The 16,873-nt window shown below is 38.1% G+C and overlaps 1 protein-coding gene across 1 annotated transcript in view; it reads right to left on the reverse strand.

Annotated features, from left to right (window-relative positions):
- Nucleotides 1-1,888: 1,888 nt before the first annotated feature.
- Nucleotides 1,889-16,873, reverse strand: part of LOC139745082 (lysosome membrane protein 2-like) — a 32,700-nt gene continuing 17,715 nt past the window's right edge. The window contains exons 8-13 of the mRNA XM_071655502.1: nt 16,616-16,797; nt 15,811-15,929; nt 14,913-14,986; nt 13,538-13,589; nt 11,419-11,601; nt 1,889-3,281 (exon numbers count right to left, since the gene is read on the reverse strand). Of these exons, the coding sequence (XP_071511603.1) occupies nt 3,219-3,281; nt 11,419-11,601; nt 13,538-13,589; nt 14,913-14,986; nt 15,811-15,929; nt 16,616-16,797 (673 nt within the window). The 3' untranslated portion in view covers nt 1,889-3,218. The remainder of the gene's footprint in view (nt 3,282-11,418; nt 11,602-13,537; nt 13,590-14,912; nt 14,987-15,810; nt 15,930-16,615; nt 16,798-16,873) is intronic.

The following is a 16,873-nucleotide window of genomic DNA, read 5'->3' on the forward strand; positions in this document are numbered from 1 at the left end:
GGCCACTATTGACCAATGATTAGAGTGAGAGTACAGTATTTTCCCAACACAATGGGTCATTCTTATTTCACAGTGGTGAATGTCCAGCTAGTCATTATCATCACTCAATACACTAGGAACAAATTCTTTGTAGTCCTCAATCAAAACTTAAAAAGCATACTGTACTTTAATACACTGTCACAATGCACTGACATGCTAAATTATAACTGCCAAATGCACATACCGAGGTAATGCATATACAGTGGACTCCAGTTATAACAAAGTCCTTGGGACTGGCAGTTTTCTTCGTTATATTGAAATTACTTGTTATAACCGAACAAGTAAACAATAAAAATAAATAGAGTGGATAATGTTGCGGCCAGAATTTTTACTTCATCGTAACCAGAATTTCGTTATAACCATGTTTGTTATAACGGCAGTGCACTGTATTGAAATATATTCATGTGTCTTAAATGTGACAATGGTGTCTGAAATAAGATGCTAGATCAAGAAAACAACCAAAAACAACTGAAATCTTGCATGACATAACTACAACACGCCAAAAGTCAACATTCCTGCAAAACATCTCGTTTATCTTTGGTTGGTTGGAGGTACTCCTGTACATGGGATGTAATCGTTACAATTGAGTACTGTTTTCATTGAATGCAAATGCTTTCATCTTTTTTAAAGCTACAGTCCGACACAAAGTACAGTTTGTATTGTTTACAAATGCCCTGTATGTACACAGTTACCTCTGAAATCAAGTAAGAACTGTCTTCACTGAATAATAGGTATAATACTTGTCTATTCATCAAGAAACCAGTCTGCATCATGTTATTTCTTTGAAGATATCATACCCTTCCGTGATGATTTCTTGACAGTGCACAATTTCAAAGTGTCCTTCTACACATTGCAAATATGGAAATTATGTGTCCATCTTCACCTTACAGTATAGAGATGAACCTCAGTATCAAAACCATCATAAACTTCACGTCTGTAAAGCAAGTCATTTTTTTTTGGCATGGAATTTTCGCAAATTGGAGCCAACAGCCCTTTTCCTGGCATGAAATTTTCACGAATTGCCACTGGCATTCAGTGCATAATGTAGACAAGAACTTTCACATGCATTTCAATTTTGCAAATCTCTGCTCTCAAATAATTCGTGCAATCAAAATGAACGCAAAAATGTCTTGTTTTAAAGTATAAGTAGTTGTACGCATTCTTCCTTCACAAATGGACCCAAGTTACTAAACAAGAGAAGTTAATCTACACTCTCACCCCTCACACACAAAAGGGACTATTCAGAGTGTAAAACCCACTTCAATGAAATGCTGAAGTTACGATACTGGATCAAGTATAGTCAATGTCCTTCTATACAGACACATATAACAGCTGCATACTCTGAACTTATTCAACATCAAGAGTATGGCTGAAGCCTGGTAAGAAAGTCTACCATCATCTCACTGTTCAATTTGGCAGTAATAACTAGAAAAGCACGCTGAGAGCGCAGACCTCCGCCAAGCATGCAAATCATTTTCACCACTGATCTTGTTCTTCCGTAGAGATATCAGTGATTTCCACCCATACGTACTTATAGCATTGTGTGCTGAAAGTTGCCAGATTTCCCAATATAGAAGCCTTTGTTACGTCATAAACACTCAGCTGCACAGCGCGCCACACCCCAGCAGAAGCTAGAGCACGCACTTTAGTGCGCGCAAGCAAACCTCAAATGCGCGCAGGCAAACCTCAAATACGCGCAGCCTGAACTCCCAAGTTCATTGACCCTACCTGCCAAAATGTCAAAAATCCTTCATAAATTCCCCCAAAATTCTCCGATCACTACCAAAAGTTAATCGTTTAGTACTTGTGTCATTCTCAACCTTTCCTGCAAGTTTCATCCCAATATTTTGCACACGGACAAACTAACTAACAAACCAACGGTAACGAAAACATAACCTCCTCCCTTGGCGGAGGTAATTAATGGCAATGTAGGTGGGATAGAAGAATGCCACTGTAGGATTTTGTTTTGTGCTGCTTCACATGTTTTAATATATTTTATACATTTTAATACAATATATCACTGCTGGAAATCTTGGCATAATGACAACTTCAAATGATATTTACTTTGTCTATCGGTGAATATGGATCAAAGTATTAATTCCTTCAGAGCCTATTGCAGAATGAAAGTCCACTCCTTTCACTCCTATATGTTTGCATACATTCAGGATTTAGGATTGACACAATTAATTTGTAATCATAATTATTATTAAAATTATTTGCAGATGCTGTCGTATCTGTTTTTGATGATGAGGAGTGGGCTCTTGTGATGAATCAACGGAGCAGGCTCAAGTAAATGGCCACTTTCCTACAATTACATTGTAGCTATGGTCAAACCAACCATACCAGTAAATAGAGTGTTGGTAGATTGAGAGTATCACATGAAAGTAGGACAAATAAAGAGTTTGATCGAAAAACAATTTAACTCCATTTGTAATCTCTATAACACTTCATGGATTAAATCCCCCTCCCCCAAGCAAAAATACATTAAAAAATGCCATTGAATGTAGGTATTTCAGTCAATATTGTGCATATCTGTTTAAACATTTATTATATAACATCTTACCACACATTACATAGGAGGCCTTTGTCTTTTAAAGAATTATCATCTAATGCACTAAAACACTGTGAAACCAGAAATATTCACTGCATGAGACTTCAGCAAATTGGAGTTGACAGCCTTTTTTGTGGACTGAAAGTTTTGTGAATTGCCTCTGGCATTCAATACATTGTGTGAAAAAAACAAAAAACAAACATTCCTGTGTATTTTACTTTCACAAATCTTGGCTCCTCAAGAAATTCAGAAAAGTTTCATGTATGGAAAATTTCTGGTTTTACAGTATACCAATCAAAGACCCAATATACCCTGCTGCAGAAGATAGTAATCTCATTCACAGACTTCTAGTTACTGTACTCTGGAAAACTGGCACTGCTAGATTGTTTTATGTAATACTTTTTTTTAATTCATAAGTATTATGGTGACACGTCATTTCACACACACATTGATAGAAGAGTTTGTTTTTTGTTTTTTTTTTCAGGCAGAATCACAACAAAGGCAGAATTTGCGGGCAGTATCCCAGTCAGTCAAGCACTTGTGATCGGCATCACCAAAGGAGAATTATTCTCGGAATGTGCACTTTCTGTCGTGAAACCGTACCCGTGGAGACGGATAGGCAGGGCGCTCATGTAGCCACATAATCATTGGGTACGCTGCCGCCGTTAAGCATCGGTTCCGTTTCACCACTCTGCGAGAGGAATAGATAGGGAAAAAAAAAACATCAACAGTTAGATGCTGGGAGTGGAGGGAGATTACAAACTGGAGCAGTGGCGAATCCAGGCGGGGGCACACCGCAGGCGCACGCCCCCCTTTAATTTTTGTTAAAACAAAGAAATAAAAGGAAAAAAATGGGGGGGGGGGGGCATGTGCACCCCCTTTAATTTTGTACAGGTGCCCCTCCTTATAGAATCCCTGGATCCGCCCCTGTGGAGGTGTTGCAGTTAATCTATTGAAGACTAGTCTGGAGTTTACACTGGCAGGTGTGTATGGAAAACATGTTATAGCAAAATCAGCTTGCCATCGACAGGTTAACAAGATTGCCCACATCACTAACAGAAGGGAAGTGGTCCTGGGATCTGGATCTAATTATGAATCTAGCATTGTTGGAGGAAGACATTACTTTACATTGCTTCACTCCACCTGGGTACACCTGGGTACATGCACAGGTGCCGATGGGGATGAGAAAACTGTACACATAATGCACAGACTTTTATACAGTTCTTGAGTAATAGATGGGCACATTTCATCAGAAACTTCAGAAGAGCGCTACAGTTGGTGTTGAAGTGCATTTGCATTTTCTTCTTGAAAAAAAAAAAGATTAAGAAACAAAAAACTTAGAACAATACCACAGTTGGCATTACATTCGGATGGAAAAGGGAGGGGGGGCTAAACTTTTGTCTGAAAGGACTGATGGCTACAATTAGTATCCTTCCATCCACGCTAGGAAATCTGGATAATAATCTGTTTTGTCATTGTTGTTTTGTCCACCTTGTTGCTTGGTCTGCTCGTAAAGAGCAGGAACAGATTGCCTCAAAGGGACGGGAGATAGAATACAATGACTACTTCACAGGTTTGCAATGTAGCAAGACTACACGTTTCTGAGATGCAAAGTCATATGTCATTATCTTACTTTTTCTCTGGGTTTCTTGGAATTCATGAAATTCACTGCTTCAAGTAATACGAACTGTCATTTAAAAAAAAAAAAGAATATATATATATATAAATAAATTGATAAATTTAATAAATAAATATATATATTATATTTATATATATGTCACATATTTTCTGACGAACTGTTACAAGCTACTGAAATCCTTGCATCTGATTGGCTGAGAGCAAATTTGTCCGACAATTTTGTCAGACAAAATGCTAATAATGAAATGCCCCCCTGGGCTCCGACACTAACGGTGGCCCCGGTGGCCCGGGGCCACTTAATTTTTAAAAAGGGCAAATTTGGTGGCCCGTCTCGGGCCACCCAAATTTTTTGAAAAGTACATGCATGTCAATAAATTCGTAACTTTTTGCGCTGGAAATGCATAAATGCATACAGTGAGTGTGTGACTCATTAGAAAAAAACCAAAAAAAAACAGGACTTTTAATGTTTTTTATTGAGTTTTTTGGGGGGGAGCCACCATATTTTTCTCTCGGGCCATCAAAAATTTGAAATTGATGATATTTGGTTGCCCCATCGGGCCACCAAGAAAAAAAATTAGTGTGGAGCCCTGTACATATATTAGATGGCAACCATAAATATTTATATATATATATTACTATAAATTTATATATACTGTATATATATATATATATATATATATTGTAGTTGAAAGAAAAATATTATTCAGAGGGGTGAAGGTGAAGGTTTGAGTTTTTCCACTTTGTCTCCCTCTACAAATGAAAATATATATTGTAGTTGCTCTGCGTATTGGCAGTACTAGAAATAGCAATAATAAAGTCACAATGTGACATTATTATTGCTATATATATATATATATATATATATATATAATAGCCCAGATGGCTACTAGCACATATCACAAAGAATGAGATAGAAAAGAAGGTAACAAAACATTTCAGAGTACAGTCATGTTTTCCTAGTTGCCCTATGATGTCAATATGCTCAGTCTTTTCCCCTTCTTGTAGTTTTTGAAACCCTTTATTTTGCTTCCAGCTAGACTTTTTTTTTGGTCAATTCTCCTCTCCCAAGAAAAGTTAATGCTCTTTGGAATTTATGAGTTTGACATGGCTACTCCCCCCCCCCCCCCCCCCAAGTGGTCAGTTCCATGCACTCTCCATTCCCAATGCCCTATTTCAAATTATGGGGAATGACATGTTTTTGCCCTCTGATCCCCCAACATGACACCCTGAGCTGGAAGGTTATTCTCCTACCAGAATTTCTCCCTTTTATTTCAGCATTGTTTTATAGTTTTTATAGTGGAGTGGGTCAGACAGGAATTCCAAAGACAAGTTCAGGGACAACAACCCACAACACCGTTGACGTTGGATGTCATGTCATAAGGACACGAGCTTACATTCGGTTTATTATTTTGCTATTCAAGAAACAATAAAGTCTTGACCAGTGGTTACAAAGAGGTAGATAAAGAAACGAATAGACAGTGTGTGAGTTAATCAGAAATTGAAACTAATCATAGAACAAGGCAAGTGCCAAAATGTGTCTCTCCCATTCACATAGAAGAAATGAGTTTTTCTGACTCCAGGAAGTTCATTGACCCCACCCATGATGTTGACCTTGTGGTCACCTTCAACTCCCCAAGGGCCATTTTCCAGGGAAGTTTGGTCAAAAACGGACATTGGGACCAAAAGTTATGAGCCATAATTGAAACGCGCCGTAAAAATTTAAAATTGGGCCCTAAAAGTTCATTGGCCCCTGTCTGTGACCTTTGACCTTGTGATGAACTTCAATCCCCAAGGGACATCTACCATTCAAGTTTGGTTAGAAACGGACACAGGGATCAAAAGTTATGACCATAATCGAAATGCACCATAAAACTTAACATCGGGCCGTAAAGTTCATTGACCCCTGCCTGTGACCTTTGAATTTGAGGTGACCTTCATGTTTCAGTTTGGTAAAATGTGTAACTTTGTATAACCACTCTTCCCTCCAAGTTTGATTGAAATTGAAGTCCTCAGAAGAGAGTTATTCAAGTTTTTGCAGCGTTACGGACGGACAACGGACTGACAGATGCCACACCTCCAGCAGGCTCGACAAAAAGGAGTTTCACAGAAACGGAAAGGAGCTAATGGAACATTTGACCAATAAAGGATTAATTTCCAGTGAACACCACACCCTAAAATAAGATATAGCCAATAAAATACTTTTAGGGAAAGGATACAAATAGTAAATTGCATATTAAAAAAACATATTTGAGCAGAGTTAGAAGATATAGAGGAGCCACAAAAGATAGAAGAGAATAGAGAGCTGCAATATAGAGAGGATGCAGAACAGGAAGGAGAGACCAGGGGATAGAGAAGGGGCAAGAATAGTTGGAGACCACAGAGATAGTTAAAAATCAGGAGCTCCCCTTCCTTGATACATCATGTCCCTCCCAAATTAATCAACTAATCTCTATTGACACTGAATACACCACCGACATATGCTGTAAATGTGATGAGGATCTGACTACCCACATGACTATTATAAAATCGGTGAGCAGCAGAACCCAAGGAGAAATAAGACAGAATTTCGGTCTACGCCAGTTTGAAGTGCAACAAACTCCAAAATTATAGTCAACCGGTGCCAGAACTCAAAGATGTTGAGGACCCCATCCGATGATCCGACATAGACAAAGTGGACACCAATGGTGACGAAGTGTTTCATGAGGCCTTGAAAGCAGGCAGATCTCAACAGATGCCCCAACCCCTCAGACAAGATTGACATGCAGATGAGAACTTCATCCATCGACCATGCATTAACATCATTTCTCCCTACTAACAAACCCCTCCCTTCCTCATAGAAGTGTTAAAGATGGTGGTATTACAGTCTCCTGTAGGTTACGAAGAGTTATGTGATGAGTGGAATGTTCAATTGTGTTCAGAGGAAATAAATATGTTTGTGATCTTATCTAGCCCATTTCAGACCTACAGAAAGGCAGGTCATTGAATAAATATGACCCTGCATCATAAAACGCACAGAAAGTTGCCAAACATGACATTTTCGTTAAGAGCACAATCTAAAAGAGCAGACTTTAAGCTTTAAAACAAGACAAGTGCCGTAATGTGTCTCGCCCACAAACGTACACCTTTTTTTTTTTCACAAATGGACCTATGGATCAAAAGTTAGGAGTCATAATTAAATGCACAGTACATTGGGCCCTAAAAGTTCATTGACCCCTGCCTGTGACCTTTGACCTTGTGCTGACCATCAACTCCCCAAGGTACATCTATGATCCAAGTTTGGTCACAAATAGACTTGCGGATCAAAAGCTATGACCCATAATCAAAACGCGCCCTAAAAACTAACATTGGGCCTTAAAAGTTCATTGACCCCTCCCTGTGACCTCTGACCTTGTGGTGACCATCAATTCCCTGAGGGACATCTACTACCCATGTTTAGTCACAAACGAAGTTATGGATCAAAAGTTAGACCCATAATCGAAACGCGCCCTAAAAACTTAACATTGGGCCCTAAAAGTTCATTGACCCCTGCCTGTGACCTTTGACCTTGTGGTGACCATCAACTCCCCAAGGTACATTTACCCCCCAAGTTCGGTCACAAATACACTTACGGACAAATAGTTATGGCACATAATCGAAACGCGCCCTAAAAACTTAACATTGGGCCCTAAAAGTTCATTAACCCCTGCCTGTGACCTTTAACCTTGAGGTGACCTTCATACTTGGTAAAAGGTAAAATTTTGTATGACCACTCTTCCCTCCAAGTTTGATTCAAATTGAAGCCCAGAGTACAGAGTTATTCAAGTTTTTATAGCATTATGGACAGACAACGGACGGACGGACGGACGACGGACGGACAGACGCCGCAGGCGATCCCTTTGTCTCCCCTCACCTTCGGTGGGCTCGACAATGATGTATAACTCAAATCAAATGGACTCTCCTAACCTATCCAACTATTGGAAAGAAAACACACACTCAGGAAAAGTGTGAACTGAGACAAGAGGCTCTGAAGTGCAGTGTCTGTTCAAGCGCTACCAAGCCGCAGTGGCTGTGCAATGAATGGGACAAAAGACAGGATGTAAACCACCACAGTAACAAAAATGAAGGGAATATCAGATTAAACTGAAATTGAGTGTGCCTTATTAGCACATTCTGTTCATAATTGATGCTAACTTTCAAAGCAGTAGCATCATCCTTTCAAAAGTCATTAGAGTTGAAAGTGAAGAGTGTGTACAAGATTTTTAAGAAATGAAAAGGGGACTCTACAAACACACCTAATCACACTATTCTACCAAAAAAATGTTCAAGATAAACTGCTAAAAATACACTTTCCTGCTGATTTTATGATTTCAAATTTTTTCATAATGTAGAAGAAGACTTGCTTTTCCAGAAAATATGAAAAAGTCAAGACCGGTTAGGTTGACCCATTTCACCTATTTTCAGTCCTCACACAAAATCAGTGTGTGCGACTTTTTGTTCGTTTTGTGGTGCACGGTCACAAATATGCTATTAGCAGCATTGGTGATATGCATGTAAATTCTGTCATTTTCTCGCATTCTGTTGTGAATATTAAGTCTTTTTTTAATTTTGGAAATTTGGTGATGATTGATGTCTATGTGAGTACCTAACCCCTGAACAGTACAGACAGAAGCTAACATACCAAATCAATAATTATCACCTTTGTACAATATTGGTCACCCCTTAAGACAGTTTTATGGGTGTAGGGGTTATACGTATGTAACGTGGAGTGAGCTTGGCCTCAAGAGATGGGTGCCACATGTTACGTATAGGTGTGACGAAGGAAGAAGAGCTGCCGGCAGACGTTGCTGTAGTTCACTTAGCCTTCTATTGCTTTCAAGCTTTCAACCTGTTACAGATCTTTTTCAAGGGCTAGGGACGTAAACAGAAAAGCAACCTATTTGCAAACACATGAACAGAATAAGGCAAAAACAAGGCAAAATAAAAGAAAACCAAAAGAAAATCAAAGAGAAAAGTAAACAGCAACAAGCCGTAACAGAACAGCAATATTTTGACATTCATTGGCACGCATGGCAGTGAAAGGAAAAGGAAAGTAGTAGCGTTATGGTATAAGTATTAAAATAGCAGCAGTTAGAATTACAATGAAATCATTCAGAATATATAAACCAGCAAAATTAAATTGCTTGAATCGTATAAAATAAAACACACTGGTTACCTCGTTTAAGGCGTTGGGAGGTGTACCTGTTGAGTGTAGTGGCTGTGGAGTGAGTGAATAGGGTTCGCAAGCATAGCGTAATGTGGGGGTAGTGAAATGTGAGTGTGTAAACTGCAGTGTTTGGGGCGTTGATGGCATAAGAACTTGAAACTTCCATCAAGGCCTTACACATAGGATTAATTATTATATTCATCTTCTTTCTTATATATTATTCATGATCAGTGTGTGTGTGTGTGTGTGTGTGTGTGTGTGTGCAGTAAAAAGGCACTCACATATTATAAAACACCCATGCTCATGAGCAGGATGATGGGCATTTGTGTACATTACGTAACCATGTGCACACATGTGCATACACACATGCACACTCGCACATACACACATTGCCCATGCAGATCCAAATTTTACATGTACATTATACAAACATATTACTATAAACACACACGTGGACAAATACATTAATGTGCTTTTAAATCTTACATGAATATATGAAATATAATAATCAGCGGTAAATAATTACACACAACTCTTGCCCCAAAACATGAAAATGATACACATCATTTCATTTAACCCCTTCACTCTTAACACTGTCAATTAACATGAGTGAATACTCAATAATCATCATCATAATTTTTCGTAGGTTATTGGTGCTAGGCCATAGCAGGACCTATAAAAATGGGGGGGGGGGGGGGATTAAAAAGGGGTAGGGGGTTATGGGCGAAATTAATTTTATGTGGGTGTAAGGTGTGTAATTTGGATATTTAGTGCGATTCTTGTTTGAGTATGAGATGGCTTTCCTTCTTCTTGATGAGTTCTATGCTTGTGATTTGTACATCCTGAAATGAATGTTTGGTAGGTTGAAGTGTACTATGTAGGGAAGAATTTTGCGGCTTGAGGAGTTGTGGTTAATAATCTCAGAGCGTGTGTTGTTTAGGCGGGTGTACATGGACCTTTGAATTTTACCAACATACTGTAGGCCGCATTGACAGGTATATTACCCAAGGTAACCAGTGTATTTTATTTTATATGGCTGGAGCAATTTAGTTTTGCTGGTTTATATATTTTGAATGATTTCATGGCAATTATAATTGCTGCTATTGTTTACTTATACCATACTGCTACTACTGTCCTATTACTTTCACTACCATGCATGACAATGTATGTCATAATATTGTTGATCTGTTGGAGTGAATGTCACCTAATGTCATGCTGCTGTTTACTCTTCTTTTTTGGTTTTCTTTTGGCTCTCTTTTACTGTAAAACACAATATTTTTGCAGCATGAAATTTTTGTGAATGGCAGCCGACGGCCTTATTCGCGGCTTGAAATTTTTGTGAGTTGCCTCTAACATTCAATGCATATAGTGTAGACAAGATCTTAAGCGTGCATTTAAATTTCGAAAAACTCGCAAAATTAAAATGCACACGAACATTACTCATTTTACAGTATATTGCCTTGTTTTCTCCTTATTCTGTCCAAGTTTTTGCAAATTGGTTGTTTTTTATTTTTGTTTACATCCCAAGCCCTTGAAAAGACCTGTAAAAGGGTTGAAAGCTTGGAAGCAATAAAAGGCAAAGTAAACTACTGCAACATCTGCCAGCAGCTCTTCTTCCTCAATCACAACTACTTATTGTCGCTGGGGCAACAAGACCTCGTATCTACAAAATGTCATGTTTGGGAGAGCAAAAAAATATGGCAGCAAAAGCAATGTATCAAAATAGTCTTTCCTTTGACATGCAATGGTGGCATCATTTTTGAGGTCAGTCAGCTAGAATTTGGACAGGACATCACTTAACTGATTATCAAACCATTAATCCAAAAAAAGTCATTTTCACAAAATTCAGATACAAGGTTTTGTCGCCCCAGCTATATATATGATAGATACCTTGCTATAGCGTAAAGCTCTCCAGGTTTCTCATCCATGTGGGATTAAAAAAAAATGAAAAATCACAGTAACAATCATTTCGATATTTGAAAACAATAGTACCAAAAATGTAATTTACGTTAATACTTAGACTGCTCATTCCTCGCGATCTACAGAGCACCACAGCGAAGCAGGTGAGGCAGAGGAAGATGAGCAGGCAGCCAAGGCCCAGGGCTGCCCATGTCCCGTAGGTGCCTATCTCCAGCGGTAGCAGCAGCTGCTTCTTCAACTGATCAGCAGATTCCTGGGTCAAGGCACCCCTCTGTCAAAGAAAGAGAGAGAAAAAAGAGAGGGAATTGAATTGAATTGAATTGAAAGGGTATTTTATTGAGTAATGTCCATTGCAGCCCGCAGGCTGGATTGCAGACATTTTACAGAAATAATCACGATACTATAAAATACGTACAAGATTGTATGAAATATATAGAATGAAAAATGAATATGAAACATATTTGTCACACAATATCAACATTCAAAACAAAAACACAATTCCCATTATACAATTTCTAACATCACTATTCTCATTACCATAAATAATCACGATTACTTTAAAAATATCTATAAATTCAACTTCTTCCTCATCTTCCTCTATTTTCCATTTTCTCTTCTTTTTGTTCATCTTATTCTTCATTTTCTCTCTCCTTTTTTTTCAGCTTTACATTATCCAACTTTCACTTTTTTTTTTACTTCTACCTCATTTTATTCACTAACAATATCCAAAATTGATTATCATTATCATAACCACACATTTGATATCATTACAACAAAACCACCGTTTACAAACGTATTACTCTTACAACAATCAATATCACATTCACCCCCACCCCCCCCAAAAAAAAACAAACACACAAACTTATATATTATCATTGTTACTTAAAACATTGACTTCATATTTCAAAACAATTGGTCAAACATAAAAAAAAAGAAAAAAATCTTCATATATCACAGATCACATAACACAGAACATAAGAAGGCAGGTATTGCACTATTGTGTAACGCAGTATTGCACTGGCTGAGTCAGAAAAGATTGCCTGAGACTTTAAAAAATGGCACATGGCATATGAGGAAAAATGAAAAATTGGAAATGAAATCAACAATGAACATAAAAACATATTCTGTGCTTATCTTACATATACTGGTTACTTGCACTTGTTGATGCAGAGGTTGCTATAAACATTTCTCAAATACTACATGACAAAAATATATATTGCATTGTATGGTAGCTTTAACCCATTAGTCACTGAAACACACAAAACCGCCCATCTTATTACTCCCTAAAATGCCCGTAACCACCCATCCGTTATTTTAATAGTTTTATTCTTTACTGTTTTTATTGTTTCCATATAGAATATATAATTATGTTATTTGAAAGAGGCCAAAGATCAACAAAAGTATGTCAGGATTTCTACTGTGACACACCATTCTCTTGGTAAAGTCTTACTATGCTTTGAAAGAATAATAACTTATAATAGACAAAAATAAACATGCAGTTAGCTAATTTACATGATAATTTAGAAAGTTGTCAAAATGAGAGCAATATTGCTGCACCTTCCAGGGAACAATACGTGTGTAAGCCATTATGTATTGAATCTTCAGTTGCTGAAAGGTTAAAAGACTTGTCTAAGAATGCAGCCAGTGCAAAATGTAGATTCATGTGGTGTGTTCATGTGATGTGTTTTGTCACAAGTAACCTTCACACATGATCACATTGTGTAAAGTCAATCGCATACTCCGTATGTGCCACGAAGGTGTATATACAAAGCGCACACTTTTGTATCAGCAATGCTGCAAGACGGTAAATGTATCACCACTGATTGATCATTAGCTGACCATGAGAATTCAAGTTCGGTTGGCAGGCCTACAGTATTGGCAATTCATACATAGGGGTAAAGCTTCCCTAATACGCTAGTGACACCACATTTGAATGGAATATGTCCAGGTAGTAGACGTCTCATAAATCAAATAATGTCAAATTTTCAGTTTGTGGCAAAGAGTCAACGTTGAACACCAGTAAAGGCATTTCAAAAACATCACCGCATAATTCATGGCACTCCCCTCTAATGCAGCCATTTATATATTTCTATAACCTCGATGCTTTCATAGTAAAGTGGCCATCTTCCCACCTGTTTTCATGTTTAAAGAGATAGCAATCATAGGCTGTCACTAATGCCTCACTCATTTTTTCTGTTAAAACTTACCTCATTAATCCATACAAGAGGGAGATACGCCTCGGGGACATCTTTATACCATCTGGTATATGAGAAGGAAAACACAACAGAAGCTGAATAATGGTGTTGCATTGATGTATTTAGATGTAGGACAAGATAGACACAGTTTTTCACCGATATGGTAGTAGATGTTACCAAACAGGCGGAAATAGATTAGCCTTTAAACTGGGAATTCTCGTCTCCATACAAAATGTCTATTTATTGAGAACTTATTGTGTAAATGTGATCCAACATCAACAGATTCAACATTTCCTCGAGTGCTAGGCTCGGATTTCATCATTCTGTATGATATGAATACTTGAAATATGCCTACCAGTACTTGTTATCCATTCTCCATGCAGATACACTGCTCTGCTACAGAAACATGAGAACCCTAAAACATCTGGGTATTTGTACCATTATCATCATGTCACTGCCTGAACTGGCTTCAGCTCAGTGGTAGTGCTGCTGCCCAGTAAGCAGCAGGGGGTTGGAGTTCAAATAATAATAATAATTGTTTTTGGATATAAACTCCAAATTTTATTATCCAAGAATGGAAATTCATTTTGCCCAATTTGATTGTGCGCCCGGCAGCCACTGAGCACAGCCAGATCAACGTTGCTCTAACCTTTTCAACTGTTGAACGGCAAACAAGGTAGCAGCAACTCCCATCTTTTAACGTCTTTTGGTATGACGCGGCCGGGGTTTGAACCCACGACCTCCCGATTGCGAGGGCAGCCGCTCTACTCACTGAGCCAACACATCGGTGTGTTGGCTCACATCTTAAGCCAGTTCCTTCTTTTTCACTTGGTGTTAATAATTATACAGATTGAGCATACAATTTCAATCACCGAGAGTAACAAAAAATCATAAAAAAACTCAGAAAGTCTGAAACTTCCAGTAACAAACTTAGATAAACAACTTGACAAACATACAAATTACTCATAGGTCATTACCAAGATCGAAAAGAAATTTTCTCAATAACCCCCATGTTGAAAGTATCATTGATATACTGTATACGCCATATATTTCGCGGGTCTAAATTTTCGCGAATCGGGAATTCCCAACGCTTTCGCGAGTGGTTAAATTCGCGATCGTGAAGTCCTGTAATGAACGGAGAAATGTACATGCGTACGTCAAATCCACATCGGGATCAGAGTCAATAATTTCGCGTGTCTTTAATTTCGCGAATAGCGCATGACTCGCAAAATTTGCGAATATAAAAACCTCCCGAAATATTCGGCATATACAGTACTTTTAATGATGCAGGTATCTAAAACAAGGTATTGAAAGTTATGTCAAGTCATGATACAGTCATCTCCTCACAACAATGTAGAACTGACTGCTATGTGACTACAGTACTTACTTTGCAAAGTCATAGCTTCTGAGATGTGCATTGACTTGAAGCTTCTTGGACACATTCAAAGGACCTCCAGTATTCTGAAAAAATAATAATAATACCGAGATACTTTGGGAAAAAGGGCATGCTAGCGACAGTGAACATGGACAGCATACATATTATGAAGGAAATATAGATAACCCATGTGTAGAAATGTTGACATATGAGTCGCTGAAACTAGCAACAACGGAATGTGAAAATTTTGCTACAATGCATAAACTTAAACATAAACTTTGACCAAATATACATCATGTTCCACTGCATCTTGCATGAAATCTTTAACTGAACTTCCAATTCAATTTCAAAATTATATTTGCATCATTGACTTGAATTGAATGAGAAACTACGTAAGTTCAACAATCCTATTGTTATATTCACAGACAGATTATAAGGTGTGATTTTTCTTTGGATAGGGGATAAAAAGATTTTTCTTGCTTTCCCAATTTCCAAACACTGTTACCAACAGCATTTTAATATCTGTCTTGTACTGAAATCTTACTGATCTTCATTAAAAAGAAACAATCCTGGCAATAGCATTTTCTGTTTAATGACTGCAAACATGCAATGATTTATCAGAGAAACGAAAATCTTTAATATCATACTCTTTTCTTTGTTTCCTGCTCGGAATGAACTTTTCACCTAATACTGTAAAAGTGGATATTTTCGCGTGACTAATTTTTCGCGCTTGGCCGGGTCGGAAGAGTTTCGCGTGTTTTTAATTCCGCGGAATCAAGACATCACGCACAGGCACATATGGCAAGCAAAATATTCCCGTGCTTTTATTTTCGCGCTAGTTTCTGGTTGCGCGAAATGCGCGAAAATTTGAACACCGCGAAAATTTCCACTTTTACAGTAATATACTTACTGGTTCAACATCAAAGAACGTTCTATGCAATTCTTCCACAGGGTGGACACCGGTCACCATGTCCAGAACAGACTGGTCAGCGTACAGGAAGTGGGGGGAAGACATGAAGATGGGGGCACCTGTGTCATGGGCACATAAACAAAAAGAACCCAAAGGGATATAATCATCAATGAAATCTGATGTGAAATCATTCTTCAAGGAAAAGCAGAGTAAAATTTTAGGGAGAAGGAAAAGCAGGGTAAAATTTTAGGGAGAAAGAAAAGATATTTTGTAAACACTGCTATGGATCAAAATCTTCCTTTTTTTTCTTTTTTTTTTCTTTTTGGTCTGGTATACCAGTAAAGAAAAAAAAATGGTTGAATACTGAACTCATCCACTCTGGAGCATCATGGCTCCCATCAACATCACTTCCACACACAATTCATCCCTTTGTTACAAAAAATGAATCAAAAATAAAAAATGACAAAAGGCAAGGAAAATCCAATCTGCAGTGTTCTTGTCCAAAACTAGCAATTCAACTCAAGAACAGCCACATTTCCTCAAGTTTTTGGATTTTTCCTTGATACATTTTCTTTTCTTTCTCTTCATCATGCTGTCCAAATAAATTGAACATCCATTAGTGTAAAGCCTTTCGTTTAACTGACACTGCACTGCTTACACCCTGGTGAAATGGTAACACTTTGCAAATGCAAGATCAGACAGTTTTGTAGCTGACATATTTACATAGTTATGAAAATGAGAGGTTTTACACAAATTTTAGCTTTTCACAGCCACACACAAGCTCTATAGCTCGGGCAGCACTCACCAAATTGGCAAGAGCTGACATTCAAGAGTCCGCCAGGGTAGCAATGGGTCCCGTTTGGGGTGCAGAAACCAATGTTGGGCGGATACACGGTGTGGTTGGCAAAGAGGTATGGTGGTGGAGAGAATCTATAGGTGGGTATTCCCCTTGTGTTGCAATCTTCGAGGTACACAGCAAATATTGATCTATGAGAAGGGGCGGTGGAGGAAAAGAAACACAAGTTGTACTTGATAAATGATTATTCTGTTTCCACGGTAAAAA

The sequence above is a fragment of the Diadema antillarum genome, unplaced genomic scaffold (genome assembly GCF_040938485.1).
Source record: "Diadema antillarum isolate AM-2024a unplaced genomic scaffold, OU_Dant_1.0 seq00001234_RagTag, whole genome shotgun sequence".
NCBI classification, from domain to species: Eukaryota; Metazoa; Echinodermata; class Echinoidea; order Diadematoida; family Diadematidae; genus Diadema; species Diadema antillarum.